General features: G+C 43.3%; 1 protein-coding gene across 2 annotated transcripts in view; it reads left to right on the top strand.

The window, feature by feature from the left end:
• UNC80 (unc-80 homolog, NALCN channel complex subunit) overlaps positions 1-19079 on the top strand; it is a 175350-nt gene that overhangs the window by 84087 nt on the left and 72184 nt on the right. For both annotated transcript variants that reach the window (XM_026647781.1, XM_026647782.1), the window contains exons 25-30: positions 2988-3121; positions 6505-6670; positions 12019-12119; positions 14301-14498; positions 16253-16360; positions 17942-18080. In XM_026647781.1, the coding sequence (XP_026503566.1) occupies positions 2988-3121; positions 6505-6670; positions 12019-12119; positions 14301-14498; positions 16253-16360; positions 17942-18080 (846 nt within the window). The remainder of the gene's footprint in view (positions 1-2987; positions 3122-6504; positions 6671-12018; positions 12120-14300; positions 14499-16252; positions 16361-17941; positions 18081-19079) is intronic.

Below are 19079 nucleotides of genomic sequence, written 5' to 3' on the forward strand. Positions count from 1 at the left end.
CCATATGAGTAGGAGCAATAAGAGACAATGAAAAGAATAGCATCTAAAACACAGGCAAGTGCGTTGCAATTACTGTAGATTGTGATTATAAATAAATCTGATCCATCTTTTATATCTAGGCTCAAGTGCTTGTACACCATTCTGACTCCCCTTCTTCAAAGACATCCTCGCCAAAAACAAAAACAAAAAACCACATTTTTTTCAAAATCAGCTACATCTGAATGTTCTTAATATTGACGGACCAGATCCTCAGATGGTGTAAATTGGCATAGTGGCACCAAATACTTTGGATTTAAGTATTTTAATTTCCATGTATTGATTCTAACACAAAAATGTAGTGAGGCGGTACAGAAAGTATCATTAAAAACCATACAATGTACCGAATTGCTGAAATAAACACATTTTAAGGACGTTGACAGATTCTGAAATCGTGACGTGATCTGTAATCAGAATAAATAAAATCACATCACATACAGACATAGGCTACAGGTGAAGATAGCAATGAACATTATATCCTCTCCAAACACCATTTGTATATGTGTGGTCTGTAATGTACTGGCTTGTGTGTATGTGTACTACTGTTTTTCCACTGAATGTAATATATTAGTGCTGTTTATGTATCTATTGGCTTCCTTTTTGTGGTTAAGGAGCTGCTCTTTTCACTGCATAACGGCCACTCTGCTAGAGGCAATGGAATTGCACTCGTGTGAAATCACTGAGAGAGTGGAGAATCGGGCCCTAAGTATCTGAATTTCCTTCCCAGCGCTTTGCAATATGCCATTTGCTCCTGACCACAGTGCCTTAGCCTAAGTGGCCATGGATGGCTGTACTGCGCCAAATTCTGCCTTATGCTGGTACACATGAAGGGGTGGAATGCACAAGGGATGGAGCCTTCCCCTACATACCTTGAATGACCCATGAGGCTAGGCGGAACTGCAGTCCCTGTATTTGAGAAAGCCTGGACTGTTCCATTCCTACTCCACCAGGGGTGCCAGGTACTCCGAAAGGACAGGTGGGTAGGAGGCAGCAGGGCCGGCTCCAGGGTTTTTGCCACCCCAAGCGGCCGGAAAAAAAAAAAAAGCCGTGATCGCGATCGGCGGCACTTCGGCGGCAGCTCCACCGTGCCGCTTTCTTCTTCGGCGGCAGGCCCTTCCCTCCGAGAGGGACCGAGGGACCCGCTGCCGAATTGCCGCCGAAGAGCCCGACGGGCCGCCCCTTCCCCTTGGCCGCCCCAAGCACCTGCTTGCTGAGCTGGTGCCTGGAGCCGGCCCTGGGAGGCAGGGCCACTGTGTCGGATAGGTCGATGGGGGAAGCTGGCAGACAGCACCCCATGAAGGAGTGTAGAAGCAGGAGTGCTCCCTCTGCATGCCAGGGAGTTCAGAATGCCACTCAGCCGCTGCACTATGACTTAGTCTACACTGGGTGTTCTGCTGGCATAACTATGACGGCCAGCGGTGTGAAAACAAATCACACCCCTTAGCCGAATGTCAGCCAAACCCCCAATGCAGACGCAACTATGCTGACAGAAAAGTGCTTCTGTCCACTTAGCTAATTTGGGGCAGAGGCAGTTATGCTGGCAAAACTCCTTCTGTTAGCTTACACTGTGTCCCCACTAGGAGGCTCTGCTGGCATAGCTCTGTCAGCCAAGGCTCTGCAGTGTAAACAAGTCCTAAGACAGAATACCTCCTAGAGCTTCCCCTGAGAACCTGTGCGTGCTCCAGTGTATCTGCCTGTTCAGATCATTTTAGTTCCTGTGAACTCCATCACTCGTGCCAGGTGAAATAAACAAGGAGCCTGCAAGCGAGGCAAATGTAATCAGGCTTCGTCTGGTAGCCTATAGCGTCCTCTCTATTCCTGAAAACATTCCCTTGTTTGTTCAGTTTCTGCATGTTTCTTTGTGCAACACGACAGGATGAGATGTGAGAAAAACCAGTGGGAACGTTTTTATCTCCAAAAGACTTTTGGATGGTTCATTAAGTGACAAGCCCAAAACATTCCAAAAAAATCAGCATCATTAGTAGTTTCAAGAGACCCCAAAACAACTACCAGCTTTTTTTCCTTCTATGTATTAGCCCAAAAAATTCTTTGCAAATTGGTCAAGGCGGCAAGAACACTTCATTGTCTTCAAGGTTTGGATGGGTGTTGGACCAGTTGAAAAATATCATGAACATAGATTTTGAAGCTGAGCATATAGACTCCATTTCAGCAAAGCCACTTACACATGTGCTTAACTTTAAGCATGTGAGAAGTTCCATTTGTGTAAAGTCAAGCACGCCTGTAAATATTTTGCTTCGCTGAATCCCTCTTTAATGGAAATTTTTACCTTACTAATTTCCAAACACTTGATGGTGCAATAACTGCACGTTTTTGTGCCATCTCTAAATGACATTTGTATTCATTATGTAGAACAAAGTTGCAGGGCTGCTGCCCTATTTAGTCTTCTGGACAGTTATAAACAGTAGGCACAGTACTTGTATGTTGACTGTTCACAATTATGTGCATGATTTTTAAAAAGAACAAGTGTGACAATGATGCTACCCTTTCCCAAGATTATTGCCATGATAATCTCACTTAAAATGACTGCTGATTTGTTATTGGTTTGAGTTCATCTTCATTGAGGACACAAGCTTAGCCATAATTGCAATCTATTTGGCTGAATGCAAAGGTGTAAAGGGCATAAGAGTATCTGTTTCTAAATCTGTGTTATGCTAATATATAGTTTTGTATGTAGAGTTTATATTTTGAGACCACTTCGAGTTAGCAGATGTTTTGATAACAACATATCACACGGTATATGGGATTTGTGCTGACAGATAGATACGAGCGTGGATCTGTCCTTTTAATATTAGAAAAGTAATATAGGAGTCTAGAATTTAATCATAACACTTTTCATATGCACCTTGCATTGTGCACCATGTGTGTCCATCAATTCTTGGTTCCAAATTTTGTATCGTGTTTTCTCTTACCAAGCAAATCTCATTTCCCAGGCACTGTGAACCCTACCAAATGTTGTTGCCCTTTTGCCCTGAAGATGGCAGCATGCCAGCTTCTCTTGGAGATCACCACCTTCCTTCGAGAGACTTTTCCCTACATGCCCAGGCCACGTACTGAGCCTCTCGTGGTAAGTGAGCCATAGGAATTAGAGATGAAGAAGTTCCCATGAGGTTATTTTCCTCATACACCTGATGAAAAGGATAGATTGGTGGCAGGGATTTGATTGCGGTGAAGTTTCCACAGAAGGCTGAACGGTTAAGACACACCATTCCTATTAATGTTAATGAGAGTCACAGGGCAGGTCCACACTATGGCAGGGATCGATGCTCTTGAGATCAATCCACTGGTGGTCGATTTAGCGGATCTAGTAAAGACCCACTAAATCGACTGCAGATCACTCTCCAGTCGATCCCTGTACTCTACCCCCGACGAGAAGAGTAAGGTAAGTCAACGGGAGATTTTCTCCCATCGACCTCCCGTGGTATAGACCCCATGGTAACTCAACCTAAGGTACATCAATTCCAGCTACGTTATTCACGTATCTGGAGTTGCATAGCGTAGGTCGACTTACCGCAGTAGTGTAGACATAGCCTTAGACCCAAATCTCAGTACATCACTAATAACAGTTTACCTGACAGGCCGACATGATGTGGAATCACGGCCGTGAGAGTTTGAAGTTGATTGCTAAAATCTTTTACAGACCTCCAATGGAGTGAATCAGCCAAAGGGAAGAAATCAACATGGCTCTTTATTGACATTTTCACTATGTAATAAATGGCAGCGTTACAAAACTGTGTTACAAAACCACAGGGTCTTAGAGGTGGAAATGCATCTTACTAAAACAGATATGTTGAAAGTAAGAACATCCTGGGTAATTAGGATCTGTAGGGATCTATGTCTTTGAGCCAGACAGAAATGCTGCTGATTAATAATTTTTCAAACTCTGCTGTGGGAGAAGAAGAGGAGGACTTGTTTTATAGTGTGAAACTGGAAGAAAACTTAGTCTCACTGTGTAAGAGTCTATCAGAAATAATATCGTTAGCCTGATGTTTTGAATCTTATACAAGTACTGAACAATTATGGCCCCATAACATTCAGGAAATAAAATGAACTGAGTGTTATGTTTTGAGTTAGAAATGGGTTAATGGGGGTTTCTTTGCACAAAGAAAACTTTCTGGCTTGCTTGTACTTCTAAAGAGAATTGGGTGTATGAAGATTTGGTTCCTTTTTGCTGTTGTTGCTGATAAAGCTAAGTTGCTAGCAGAGCAGCTTTTTGCAGACATAAACCTGGATAAGAGCCGGAATTAAATCTGCAGTGAAAACATACCTAAATGAGTGGTTGATTCTGAGATGTTCTAAGCATTTGTAGATTCCATGCATGTCAGTGGGGCCTTGTCTAGACTAGAGAACTAAACTGTTTGTACCTGAACCAATAATGATGAGCCAGTTTACCCACAAACAGTTCACTCCATCCAAACTAGTCGGGCTGAATTGCTTTAAGTTTTGCCTTGTGTCCAAAATCATTTCAGTTGCAATGTGATCTGAATGCCTCTCTCACAGTTCCTGGGTCATCTACCAGAAGCAGTATGTTGTGGGAGTTTTCATAAAGCCAGGGGTACACTGGGAGTGGGGGGGGGGCAGTGAAAGATGAATCGAACCCTTTCAGCTAGTCTGCATCCACATTTGTTCAGACTAAACCAGTTAAACTGGGATTTTCAGCGCTGCCTCATGGGGTTGAGGTGCCCAATTCCCAGTGAACCAAGGTGCCCAACTCCCCAGACGCTCCTTTGAAAATCCAGCCTTAAACTGATTGTTAAGCAAGCGGAAAAGTCATTGTTCTTATCACTTATTATATCATCTGTTGGACCATTTAGGAGGTTTTCTAAAGGGTTGCAAAGTGTTCTACAAGTGTTCTAAGGGCTGTAACTGGTCTAATTTCTCTCATGCAAAGCAATTACACATGTTCAGCACCACTAAGTCTGTAATGTTTCTACTCTTTTGTATGTTTGTGTGTGTTTTTGTGTTTGGGAAAATTCACTTTTTTCAAAGCAGCTTTTAATGTAACAGAACTTCACACACCCCTATTAACTCCTAGTAACTTCAGTAGGAGTTACAGCTGACACCCATGGGCAAAATCTCCTGAGTGTGAGAAAAGAAACTTATATTTCCTCATGATTAACTTTTTGGATTGTTTTAAGACAGTTTACTACAGGGGTTGTCTATAGGCAGACCGTGTGCCAAATCCGGACCACCAGATGCTTTTGAACAGACCCAAAAATCTTTTTATTTACTTATTATCATTATTGTTATTGTTTTTGTATTATTTTTTTCTGGAGTCTGGACCTTGACTATACCTTGGCCAAGAAATTTGGACCTTGACAAAAAATAATTGATTACCCCTCGTTTACTATAACACCTCTTCCCCTGTTAAGCCTGACAAGTAGCTCTGCCATTTTACATTTCTATACCCTAGTGGTTTTCATGCTGAACAGTCTCCAAGGTATCAGTGTCACCAAGTGGATGTTGTGAATAAAATTATAAATGAGTGGGGCTTTTTAACTGCACTCACTGTATGTGCTTCTCGCCAGCCATTTTGAAAACAGAACCCTATGTGTTTAACCTGCCTTTTTTACAGTCTCTGCTAAGGGAAATGGATGTGTATATCTGAATACTGGTATAATTGTAATGTTGCCCCTTTGGATCGAATGGTTAGTCAGTGTTCGGGACATTGCAGGGTTGTGTCTGCCAGGAACAGAAATGGATGATCCGAGTCAGGCGCTGTCCTGTTTGTTTACCAAGAAAGAACACACAGTCCTGTTTTCTTGAAAGCAGCAGAAACAAACAGCAGGCAGTTTCCTTGCTCACTATTTACAAGTTTGCCTCTGTGCCCAAGGAGCTCTGTCTCTCTACTCTCTTTGAGGGCCACGCTCATGACTGCTTCTCTTGCTGTCTGCTGGCGTTTTCTTTGTTTTTCTGCCTCTGGCGCGTACACGCACACATACACACGCACACATAGCCTGCTGCAACCAATCCCCTAACCTCCCTGTGTTTGCCACCAGTCCCAGGAAAATCCCCCTGACCACACTGTTCATGCAGCCTAGTGGCTCGGGCAATACCCTGCAACTATCAGTACATAAAGGGGCATTATATTGCTCTATCCATTTAGCCTGAAAGAAGGGTGATTAGCATACCCATCGTCTTTAACCAGATCTGTGATCGTCTATAGATCAGAGGCCCAGTTGATGGAAGCTATTAATACTTTCCAGCAGAACAATATCCCCTTGCATTGAGCATACAGGAGTTGAGATCCAAATTCAATCGGGATTTGAAAATGTGTCAGTGTAGGTTAGATATGAAGGGATTAGGCTAACTGGGAATTTAGTTCCAGATGGTAGAAGTAGGATTTCCATTTGAGGGCAGTTCTTGATATAATGATAATATTTTGTTGCTGGAGAAAAGTATAAGAGCTCACGCAATTCACATGTTTCTATGGTCCACATGATGCTACAGGACCTGGAGAGCTGCAGGTTGCGTCTGGACCCTGAGCTGGACAGGCACAGGTATGAGAGGAAGATCAGCTTTGCTGGGATTCTGGATGAAAATGAAGATTCAAAAGACTCCCTGCACAGCAGCAGCCACACGCTTAAATCTGACACTGGCTGCGAAGAGAAGAAAGGTTTGTCAGCAGAGTGACGCTTTCATGTTCTCAGGGCTTGTTATGTGATGCTGTATTTTATGTTTCTTCATTTCCATAGACTGTGTTAAAAAGCAGGAAGCCATAGAGCCACATGGCTTGAATAATTTTTGAGCTGCAACATTGCCTATGTTATGTGTGGAAAACAAACATTTTTAAGTCATCAGGATAATGATATTAGCAGAACCAAACAGGGGTTCTAAAAAGCAAACGGTGTAAATTCAGTGGTATCTTTTGGTGCAATGCTCAGTTAGAAGTATCAGTATTTGGATTGATTTTTGTATTTTCGGATACCATTCTTCAGTGTGGGATAAAAACCACACATGGGCCGAAAGATTGGACCCTTCTGTGAAAATCCCTACCTGATCAGAGGTCATGGCATTTAACAGAATTAGTGGTTTAACCCCTGACCTCTTTTGGTTCTTTACTACCACATGAAAAACACATACCTATGTGGCTCTTGATGGCTAGCAGGTTAATATTACCAACGTATTGCGTACTGTACAAGCAACGCTCAAGCTCACTGTGTTTGCTGAGGGCAGCAGAATGTTTTCCATTTTAAAACCATCTCATGCAAAATCCCCATACTATATGATGGTACAAGTGTTGCAATACAATATGCAGTCAGTAGTTACTTGACATTTGCTATTAGAGACTCAATGCTCTGGACAGTTACCTGTAAATGACAGTCCAGTTTGTGTGTTTTAGAACATTTGCAAGGTAAACTGTTTAAAATCTCTTTCATAACAGACATGTAAAGATATAGACATTCTGTAACAATGTTTTTTTTAAATGGATGGGATTTATGGTTTGTGATCTTGTGAGGAATTATACTTGGTGCTAAACAATGCCGACCATCCAAGGGTATCCACAGTTATAGCTTGCCTTTGAAGTCAAGCATGAGATTTCCCTTGACTATGAAGGGCTTTGGGTCAGGCCCGCATTGCATTCACGCTCATGGTTGAGCTGTGATTCCATTCACAAGTAGATACATTCATACATGAAACGTTTCCAAGAATCATGTGTAAAACTGCCTCCAAAAACATGTGGAATGGGAGAGCTCCTGATAGCGAAGGCAGCTTTCCATCAAGCTGCAAAGAGTCATCTTGAAGATTTCTCACATAACCCACTTCCTTTTCTTCTTGACTCTTGTTAGCAGCCCCAGAACACACAAATCTCCAGAATTTGACGTTGCCAAATAAATCAGGATGAGAAGTCCCTTATGAACTAGGTGGCTGCAACTTTAAATTTTAAAAAGGCTTCAGTAGCAACTGCCTGCAACCACCTTGTGCTGTGATGCCATCAGATCTTCTGAGGAAAGCAAGATTGGGCTGGCAGAGTACGTGAACAGGAGGCCTCCTCAAAACATTAGGTGCTGCAAGAAATGGTGGTGGTGGTAACATGGAAATTAGGTTTGCCCCTGCCTGGTTACTGTGCAGCACACTTTTGGATACAATGTAAAATCTTTTTTTCTCTCAAGAATAGTTCCAGCTCATTCTGCTTAACTAAATTCTCCCTGCAGTTTCAGTAAAGCATGGGCGTCCTTCTTCACTTCTTGCCCTAAGGTTTGGTGTAGTATTGCTGTGCACGTTTTACAAAGCTGCTACGTTGCACCCAGAGGCAGCTGCATTTTAGTGGTGGGAAAAGTGATCCCTATATAGAGACTGTGTTTCCGTTTATACATTAGCAAAGTGCTTTGCGTATTTTGTTCTGAAATAGGCTAAGCCAAATACAAGATATTATTTTTTTAAAGTGTTCTTTGCTCTGACTACAGCCTGCTCTACTGGGAATTTACCTTGGCTAAAACATAGCAGATGCAAAGGCGTCTTTCTGAATCTATAATTGTCTAGCTGAAAATTGTTGTTGTGTGACTGTAACTAAATTTTTCTCACCTGCAGTGACAAAAGGACAGGCCTCTTTACCCCAATCTCTTTGACAAGTACTAATCCGTTTATTTCCTTTCATCTCCTCTTGAGTGATAATTACTTTGCTTGATGGTCAACCGCAGGTTTGTCTTAACATCTATGCAAAAACTACGATTTTACTGTGTCTAACCTCCTACAGGTAGGTCCAAAGCATAGATATACTAATTTAGATTAACAAGTAGCCCCCAGAAAGTTTTATGTACTAATTGTGTGCTAAGAGGTTTCTACAGACTTCATGAAATGTGGCTAGGTGTGCCAAAACAGCTGTGCGTTTCAGGGGAATCTAGCCAGCTGTGCTGAGGTTGACCAGAATCTAGCCAGCTGTGAGTTGAGTCTCAGTTCAGACACTGGGAGGGAGATTCTCAAATCACTCAACAGTGATCTGTCCACCTGACTAATGAGCAGTGCTGATTAGCTCCAAAAAGGAGACCCATCCAGCCCTTTTCCATCAATAGGATGTTAGCCACCAAAATGGGTTTGTGGGTGAGGGTAGGAGGATATAAAGCTGGGGAAATCAGAGGGATTTTCAAGGCTCAGAAGACTGATTTTTCAAGTCCAAATATAATTACATATATATATTTTTCTTACCTATTTTATACCAAAAAGTGTACACCAGTCCAGTCTATACAGTGCACCGAAAGGTGATCTTGTATGTTCTTCTCTGAATAGATCAACAGTTTAATGACTGAGTGTTGCAACATTTGGACTCATGTGCTGCCATTGTTTTGCCTTTGAAATAAGAGGAGAATAAAATGCAAATGATCGGTGCTTTGAACATTGAACCATTTCATGTTTGTGCTCATCAGAAACACAAAGTGTCAATAGATGTATTTTTAGTGCCTGAAAGCTGCTGCTTTGTCTGGAGGAGAGGAACTACATGCTGTTTTTCCTTTAAAGCATTCTAATGATGAAGAGTATCATGCAAAGACAGGGATTTATGCAAATATAACTTCAAAGAAGTAACGCGTACTATACTACTAATCTGGCAAATCAGGCTAGCTATCTGCAGTCATAAATGCTGTGTGAATGAACTAGGTGATCCTGCTACAGGGGCAGATCTGGGTTTGCAGACCTTGAATCAGCAGGAGGATAGGTTTGTCAGAGAAGCCATGTCTGCACTTGGCATTCAACCACTGGTGGACAGCAGCTGTTGTATGTGCACCAGTGCAAATTCCAGTGGTGAGCAAAGAAAGCCACAGTTGGCACCAGTTGAGTCTACTTGAGTTTCAAGCAGGAATTAACTCTATAAGTGCCAGTTGTGGTGTTCCTTGTCTTTGCTTGGAGTTTCTACCAGTGCAGTTTACCCATTTGCTGGACATCAGTGGTCAAAGCAGGGTTAATCCCAAGTATAAACAAGCCCAGATCTGATGTAACATGTCTCCAGGAAAGAAGATTCTGAGCACATTTCTGTAAAGCATCCCATACTGAGTGATTGATAGAACTGCATTGGTGCTGGCTTTGGAGGGAGCCTCTTTCCCATCTTCCTTGACAGAAGTAAAGGTGCTGCAATATAGGCTGACAATAAGGAGTTGGGGGAGAAGGGTGGGCTAGGATTTTTTTTAAATGGGGGAAAATTAAGGGGAAAAAAGTCCTCTTTTATTCTTTTAATACAGTTCCCAGCAGGAAGATCAGGATAGGAGGCTCCCGCTTGCTCCAGATTAAAGGAACCCGCAGTTTCCGGGTGAAGAAGGGGGGTTCCTTGTCCAGCATTCGCCGGGCCGGCAGCCTAAAGAGCACCAAGTTATCACGGCAGGACTCAGAGTCTGAGAATGAGGAGCTGCAGCTGTCCCACAGCAGGGACACTGTCACTGACATAGGTAACATAGATGAGATGGGCTAAAAAGGGAGCGGGGCTGCTAGGCAGCATCCAGATTCTGAAATGATTAAAGCAGGTCCAGAAACAATAAATAAATATAAAGATTCATTAGAGTAGGAGAAATCTCCATCTCTCTGAGTTAAGCAGCTGTCTTTTCCTCTTCATGGATTGCATAAGCTAACACCCAGGAAGGCCAGAGTTCAAATCGTGCCACTGGTGCACACTGGAATGTAAATTCTATTCCACACAACGTTTGTCAATTTAAATCTCAGTGCTAGTGTATGAACTCTTACAATACTGGCATTTACCAGACTGCCAGCCAAATTCATGCTGTGCTTAGGAGGAGGTACACGCACACAAAAATCATATGATACAAATATATGACATTTACAAATCATATATATTATATATATGCCATTATATGTAATATATATATAAAATATCATTGTTATATATGATATTTTATTTTCCGTGATAGTAGATATTGTATATGTATACATGCACATTTTATATTGTATGATATTATATGTGTGTACATTTTATAGTCTATATTATATCATATAATATTCCAGACATATATGTCATTTGAGAGTGTAATAGATATCTATTCATATATGTAGAATGTAAAATTAGTTTATATATAATGGCCTCCGTCTTCAAAAAATTAGTCCTTATACATTTATTTGATAGAAACAAAATGGTCTCCACATCACAATTGGCACAAAGTGATAGGGACATCAACAAAGATGTCAAGGATTGGATAAAGACTGAGGCTGAACTAATCTCCCAACCTCAGAGACCCTTCTGACCCTGTCTGCTTTGCCCATGTTGTACCTCTCTTGTGGATGAATAGGAGAGCTAGTTCCTAATCTGGATACCTTTGCAAATCATAAATTCACTTGAAAAAGAAAACAGGACTAATCTGAGTTAAGCCAGAGCCACCCTTAGTGATATTTATGGTAAAATGTTTCCAAAAGCAACTTCAGTTCTAAAACGTGGGCATTATGGAAGACCCCTAGGCAATAAGTGGCTGCTGGAAACACTGGGATCAGCTCAGTGACAAGTCAGAGCTCTCTCCCTTGCCCTAGTTCTCTAGAATTAGCGTGCATAGAGTGTGGATTTTTTTCCCCTTTCATCCTCATTTATATTAGTGTCTTCTCCTGGGCACGTAACGGTGACATTGCCTGGTGGTGGCAACAGCAGCAGTCTGATTCCACTTCAGGTTGGATTTTTGTTGATGGTTTTAACCACAGAGCCCAGATCATTGAACCAACAATTTGCAGCATCTTAGTGATGCAAGGAATTTGTTTCCATTGTTTTTACTCCCTCCCCTCTCCCAAAAAAGGGAACAATGTTCACCACTGACTAGTTGGCAAATTAACAGTGACTGTGAATGGTGCTCGTAGTTGCCAGTCCAGCTGATGGCAAGGGGGAGGAGGGTTCCAAAGTCACCCTATGTAATACAGCAGGTTCTGTGTACTGTGATTGGTCTCAGCAAGGCTGGCCTGGCTTACAAGCACCTTCCCTAGCTTTTAAACACATGGGTAGCGGTGAAAACCACCACATTTTGGGGTATTTTTCTTTTGAAGAAGGGAGCCCTTGGAGTGCAAGTGAGCCCAGCATTGAGCCTGAAGTGCTGAGTAACACAGGCACAGAGGAGAATTACCATCGGAACATGTCGTGGCTTCATGTAAGTACCGGTCCCTCGTGATGCTCTCAGACCTAGCATTTTCAGGGTTCAAAATGAATAATTATGATACACTAGTGGTAAACTGTTCACGATTCATGCTTAGTTAGCATAGCATTAAGGTTTTAAAGTGTCTGTAGGCTGCAGCCGTTAAAGAGTGGCTGCTCCCCATCTGAAAAATGGAGAGAATACTTCTTTTCTCCCACCATTTGTCTGTCTCCTTTATTTAGATGTTAAGCTCTTTGGCCTGGGATCACCCCTTGATATGTGTGTGTACAGCACTTAACACAATAGAGCTGCAATCTCAGTTGGGCCCTATCTCTCTACCTTAAGAGTTCCTAATCTGGGTACCTTTGCAAATTGTAAATTCACTTAAAAAGACGACAGGATTCACCTGAGTTATATAGCCCCCATGGCCATAGCAGCTGAGCGTCTCACCGTCTTCCATGTATTTATCCTCACAACACAACCATGCTATTATCCCTATGTTGCAGGTGGGGAGCTGAGACTTAGACAGACCCAAGTGACTTGCTCAAAATCTCCCAGGAAATTGAACCCAGGCATCCCCAGTCCTAGGCTGGTCCCTAACGACTAGTCCATCCTCGCTGCCAGGCACTGCTGTAGTACCAGTTATGGTCACACCCACCTTAGAAATGTCAGTTCATTTGTTTGACTCCTAGTATTATGAGACACTAAAAGGTGCAGTCATTGGTGGACGACTTGATCATGTGCATCTGGCCAGCAAGGTGTAGAGGACAGTAGCACATTTTCCCGTTATGGGAGGGTAGACACACTCATCAATGTAGGGTATAGATCAGAGGGAGCTAAGAATATTTCTGTGACTGTACCTGTCTGGTATTTAGTATACATAGATGAAAGCCTGGAGAATTTTAAGGAGTGTGTACTGCAATTAATGTCACGCAGTGATCAACGTCTCTAATAAGCAGGAGATATTGTTGCTCTGTGGAATAAAACCAGGGTAAAAAAAACCAGACTATCTGAGTAAACCTGCTTCATTTAACAGTCATTAAAATTTTTTTCAAAGGGAACACCAGGTTCAAGCCCTTTTCTGTACACAACCGCGTTGGTATTCATTTCGCCCTACAACTTGTGTAAGGCCAAATTCTGGTATTCTTATTGCCACAACTGGTGGAGTAAGTTACTGCTCAACACGAGTAAGGGAACGGACTTTGACCCGCAGCAAGCAATGAGATTCTGATCTCACTCCAGTTTTACATTGGTGTAAATATACTGACTTTAGTGGAGTTGCTCCTTATTGACATCAACAGAAGTGAGGTAAAAAGCTGAAAAGCAAATTAGAATATAGATAATTTAAAAACGCATGATTTTTGAGTCCATCTCACAATTTCTGGGGGCCTGACTCATGATTTTTGAATGTTTGGGGTTGGCAGTGCTGGGGCAGGGGGTTTGTTAATGCACAGCACCTCCTCTCTAGCAGGCAAATGAGTGGGGGGTGGGGGTCCCTTTGCCCACCCTTCCCCCCCCGTTGGCTTTGAGTATTTCACTGCTAAGTACTTGGGGTAAAGAGGGGTTTCAGTAGTGCCTGTCTTGTCCCACAGTGCAGGATCTGAAGGTGCCCTCCAGTGCCCACGTGCTGCAGGAGCTGCTCCTACCCTTCAGAGGCAGCAGCTGCAGGGAGCTCCTAAGAGGTTCCATCTCAGATGTCAATTTAGGGAGCTGGGTTTATTCCTATTTTGGGAAGAGGGGATGCCCTAATGCTCCCCTCCCTGAAAGGAACCGACTCAAAACTGTGGTGGGGCTGCCGGTGTTTAATGATGGTCAACTATTTGACAGTTTCTAACCCTGGCCTTCCCCTTTTATTTCACTGGTGTCAGTGACAAAACAGTCTTTACATGAAATGAGGGGAACGCTGGTCGTCTTGGGCATTCTCCCACCGCCAAACTAGTGCTCCTAAATAATAATAATATATCTCATAGAACTGAAAGGGACCCTGAAAGGTTATTGAGTCCAGCCCCCTGCCTTCACTAGCAGGACTAAGTACTGATTTTGCCCCAGATCCCTAAGTGGCCCCCTCAAGAATTGAACTCACAACCCTGGGTTTAGCAGGCCAATGTTCAAACCACTGAGCTATCCATCCCTCCGCCCTATATAGTTATTTTGAGTAACTTTGAGTAACTCACCCCTCCCCTCTTTGGGTTCCAGGTCATGATCCTGCTGTGCAACCAGCAGAGTTTCATATGTACCCACATTGATTACTGCCACCCGCACTGCTACCTCCACCACAGCCGCTCCTGTGCTCGCCTGGTCCGAGCCATCAAACTGCTGTACGGCGACACCGTGGACTCGCTCCGGGAAAACAATGTGCTGAACAATGTGGCAAGAGGCAAAAAGCAGAAGGAGGTGAGAAGGCCAGTAAATACCTCCCAAACTATAGCCCCAGTTCAGCAAGGTACCTAAGCTTGTGACAAATTTTAAACCTTTGACCGTCTCATTGGCTTCAATTGAACTACTTTTGTGCTTAAAGTATGGCACATGCTGAAGTACGTGGGTCATTCAGGGCCATAACTAGCTGATATTTATATATTCCTGAGCTGAAACAGACCAGATGCAGATTTTCTGAATACATGTGATATGGGAGTCTTGTAGGAGTCATTCAAATGTTCAAGTGGTAATAATATCCCCTTAATTGGAAGCAGAAGTATTTGTGTCCTTGACACTGTTAAATTCACTTCATAATCTCATCAGGGCAAAGATTTCAGCATCCCTGTGGGTGAAAATTTTTGCTCTGCAAGTTCATAACATTTCCCTATCACAGAATAGGTGATTAGTTGCCTGTCCACTTGAATAAATGGATATATTGATATGGAACAAAGCAGAGAGGAAACAAATTAAAGAATGCAGAAACGCTGCTCTTCAGAACACTAAACTGTGTTCATATGTTCATATCGTCTGACGCAAACTGCAATGCTGCAGTTAAGCCCCGAGGAAAGGAAGCAACCTCTAGAATTGTCACCTTTGCCAGCTGAAAGGCCTGAGTTGAGCACCTGGCAGAGTAAATGAGCAGTAGCTAAAGAGCTTATTCTGCACTCCTGGGTGTTACTTCAGCTCCAACACTGAATTTCAGTGCAAAATGGTAAGCTATACCATTTCATGGCCCTTGCCTTAAGAGTAAAGGCTATCAAACAATAGGGATAAAGAAATGGTCACTGGGCAATAAGGCATCTGTGCACACACACACAAAGATGGGGATCTTTACATAGGAAAAAAAACTAATGCCATTTATTTCTATCTAATCCATTTATTTCTATGTGTTAGCTCAGCGGTTCTCAAACTTTTTCATACTGTGACCATTCTGGCAACTCCCCATCATCTAGCCAGGATCTAGCTGAAACTATGCTCTCATTTAGCAATAAGAGACGCTCAGGATGGTTGCAATGCTTGACACCGGTTTGCAACCTCCTTGGGGGTCACGACCCCCCAGGTTGAGAACCCCTGTGTTAGTTGATAGGTTACCACCATTAGAAGGAAAGTCTAAAGCCACACAATATGCTGGAGAAACTGTGGTGCTCTGGATATTGAACATATCATGGCTGGCAACAGTAGGTTTGCTGGTAAATCCCGTTTCTCGTTGTCACATGGGCTACATGATAATCAGCTTGGTTTGACTTTCAGGCAGCCGTAAATTCATGTCCAGGTACCTATTGCTTACATTTCCCTTAGAGGAATAGAACAGTTGATGGATTAGTGCAGTGGGTTGCAAACTCCCTGGCTAGGAGGGCTTTAGATTGGAATTTGTGGACTCTTGATTTTTAACCTTCTTAAAACACTTGTGTTCTAAAATGCACACCCTTGTAACCTTTTGATTAGAGTGTTCTGGGGCACTTTCAGGGAACACATTCACATTTCTGACTTGGCTTATTGGCTGTTGCCTTGATCTTGTTAAGGAAATTAACATTAAAATAGATTTTTTTACAAAACCCTTCAGAATTAGGGTTACTTATGCCATCTCACTGGCTGCTAGCACTGCCAGAACAAAAGGACTTATATGGACAGCTTCAGAACCGTGGCTTCAGAATCCACTTGAATTAGATTCCCTGGCTTTACAAACTAGGTGTCTCAGAGATTGTCAGATAACAACTTCATTTCTTTTTCAGTGCTCGGACAAATCATGCCTGAGAACTCCATCTCTGAAGAAGAGAGTAATGGATATCAACTTGGAAGGAAAGAAGGACTCTGGAATGTTGAAATACATCAGACACCAGGTACTGGCTATATCACCTACCACAGTGACATGCTGATTAGGGTAGGTTCTGCCTTTCCCTTTAGGAGGATTTGCAGGGAGAGGAGAAAGGATTGTGGAACCTTGAGCCTGTGCACAGGGTGGGAATTATTGGAGTGCGTGACTACTCCTGAATAATACCCGTGGAAGTAAATGGCATCCCCAAAATGGGTAGGATGTGCCAAAGAGTGAGCTGGAGCAGCAGTTAAAAGAATCCCACCCAAAGATTTCATTAAATACATGCAAATTCTAATCCCATTAATAAACTAAAGTAACAATGGAAAAGGAAAGGAAGTTAGAGTCTATGCCTTTAAGCAGAGCCCAATTAGCGCAGGAGCTTTAGGGGCTGCAGCCCGGGGCCCCGGCGCAGCAGGGCTCAAGCAGACTGCCTGCATTCCATGGCCCCATGTTGCTCCCAGAAGCGGCCAACTGCTGGCAGGTCTCTGCGGCTCATGGCGGGAGGTGGCTCTGCGCGCTGCCCCCGCCCCCAGCACTGTCCCCGCAGCTCCCATGGGCTGGGAACCGGCCCATGGGAGCTTCAGGGGCGCCGCTTGCGGGCGCAGGCAGCGTACAGAGACACACTGTCCACCTTCCCCGAGGGGCGCACAGAGAAGTGCCAGCAGCCAGCTGTGCCACCGGCCAGGAGCTGCCTGTGGTAAGTGACTCCCAGCCAGAGCCTGCACCTCGAACCCCATCCTGCACCCCAACCCTCTGCCCCAGGTCAAGATCCCCTCCTGCACCAAACTCCCTCCCAGAGCCCGCACCTCTCACCCTCTGCTGCACCCCAACACTCTGCCCCAGCCTGGAGCCCCCTCCTGCACCCAAACTCCCTCCCAGAAAGAAACTAATATAACAACTGTTCTAAGGTAAGAAGTAGGCTCTTTTGAATTAACTTAACTATATTCTACATGTTTTAAGACTGAAATGTAACCACAGAACGGCTTTATGTTAATTAAAAGGCAAGTTTAGTATAGCGTTAATAGCCTCGATGCCATAATTGTGATCATTTTGTTTTAAATTAGGAAAAAGACTTCTATACAGGGGCCCCACAAAATCTAATAACCCCGGGCCCACAGGAGAGTTAATCCGGCCCTGCCTTTAAGTATCTGGGTATTCTAATACCTCAAATAATATCAGTAAAAAAAAGCAAGTGTTTAGATACCAGTTGTGAATTTGCTGCAGTAGCAGTTTGTGAAGACTTGTGTGAATATTTATAGCAACGTGGGTGCTGCCATCTTGAAAAAGCTTTGCTTTCCCTTCTAGCTTATCAAAGTTTCAGTCACTGAGTCAGGGAGCAGCAACAATGGCACAGGGCTTAGGGAACCAGTTTTACATCACAATTAACAAACAGCAGATAGTCAAGATGAATAGGTAGCAAACAGCATGTAAGCTGAAATATGCTCACATATGAGTATGATATGTTCATATCAGGTTAATTTAATTAGCTAAAAGCAGAGACTGTGGATAATTCATGATCAGATAAAAGGGCAAAATCAGTGAATATGTTATTTGCTAACAATAGTTTACTCAACTCTGCTATGGAATACACTTTCATTTTCTGTAGGTAATGAGCCTGTCCCCAGCGCCTTTGTCACTGTTAATCAAGGCAGCTCCTATCCTCACAGAGGAGATGTATGGGGACATTCAGCCTGCAGCATGGGAGCTGCTGCTCAGCGTGGATGAGCACATGGCTGGAGCAGCAGGTAAGAGGACCTGAATCAGAGAATGGTATTGTTGCCCTGCTGGCCATTCATAGCAGATGTTGGGGCCTTGCAGGTCAGCTTCCTGTTGGAGGAGGAATCAGTGACCCTACCTCTGGGTATGTTCTTAGAGTAACTTGATTATTTTACACTATACACACCAGTCACAAACAGCAGACAGGCAATCCCCTCTTTTGGGCATCCCAGATGAGACGCTAATGCCTGATTAGAAGGAAAGGGCTCTGCTTCACGAATTGACTCTAGTTAGCGATATTAAAGGAGAGAGCACACTCTCCTGCTGTGTGCCATAACCCTTCCCCAAAAAAGAAACTGCATCACAAAACTTAACAACAATACATTGTTTCTTCAATACCTCCAGGGCTCCTGGGGCGAACCAGCTCCAGGCAGCCAGACACACTTTGGAGACTGATATCTGTGGAAATTAATGCTGTTGGCATTGATATTTGCTTGTGGGTAAACAGGTCTCTAATTTTCTGACTGTTTTCTTACCCGGCAGCTCCAACAGCAAAACACGAACTTTTGCATCCAGCTCCATTCCCCTCAAATCTCTGTGATAGGGGGCCTTTGTGAGAGAGGAAGCCACTTAAGATCAAACTTGTCATACCTCCAACAAATTTTGGCCCATTTAATTTTAATGCCTCTAGTTTGCAGCCCTCCATTCTCTCTTGTCTTATATTTAGTTTGTAAGCTCTTTGGGACAGGGGCCACCTTTCGTCCTGTGCGTTTGTACAGCACCTGGCTCCTGGTCTGTAACTGGTGCTCCAAGGCATGACTGCAATGCAAATGATGATATAAATTTTACAACATTTGAGAAATCACGTTTAGAATACACCAGAATTACTTCTGGCTTAATGGCTGCAATGTAATTAAGGACAAAGGGCCCAACCTTGCACTGGGATCCACTAACATGGACCCGTGGGGGTCCTCATGCGATCACTTAGACACATAAAGTAAGGTACCCGATTCCTTCTAATTTATGTA

This window comes from Terrapene carolina, unplaced genomic scaffold (assembly GCF_002925995.2).
Source record: "Terrapene carolina triunguis isolate 2854851 unplaced genomic scaffold, T_m_triunguis-2.0 Scaffold62, whole genome shotgun sequence".
NCBI lineage: Eukaryota > Metazoa > Chordata > Testudines > Emydidae > Terrapene > Terrapene triunguis.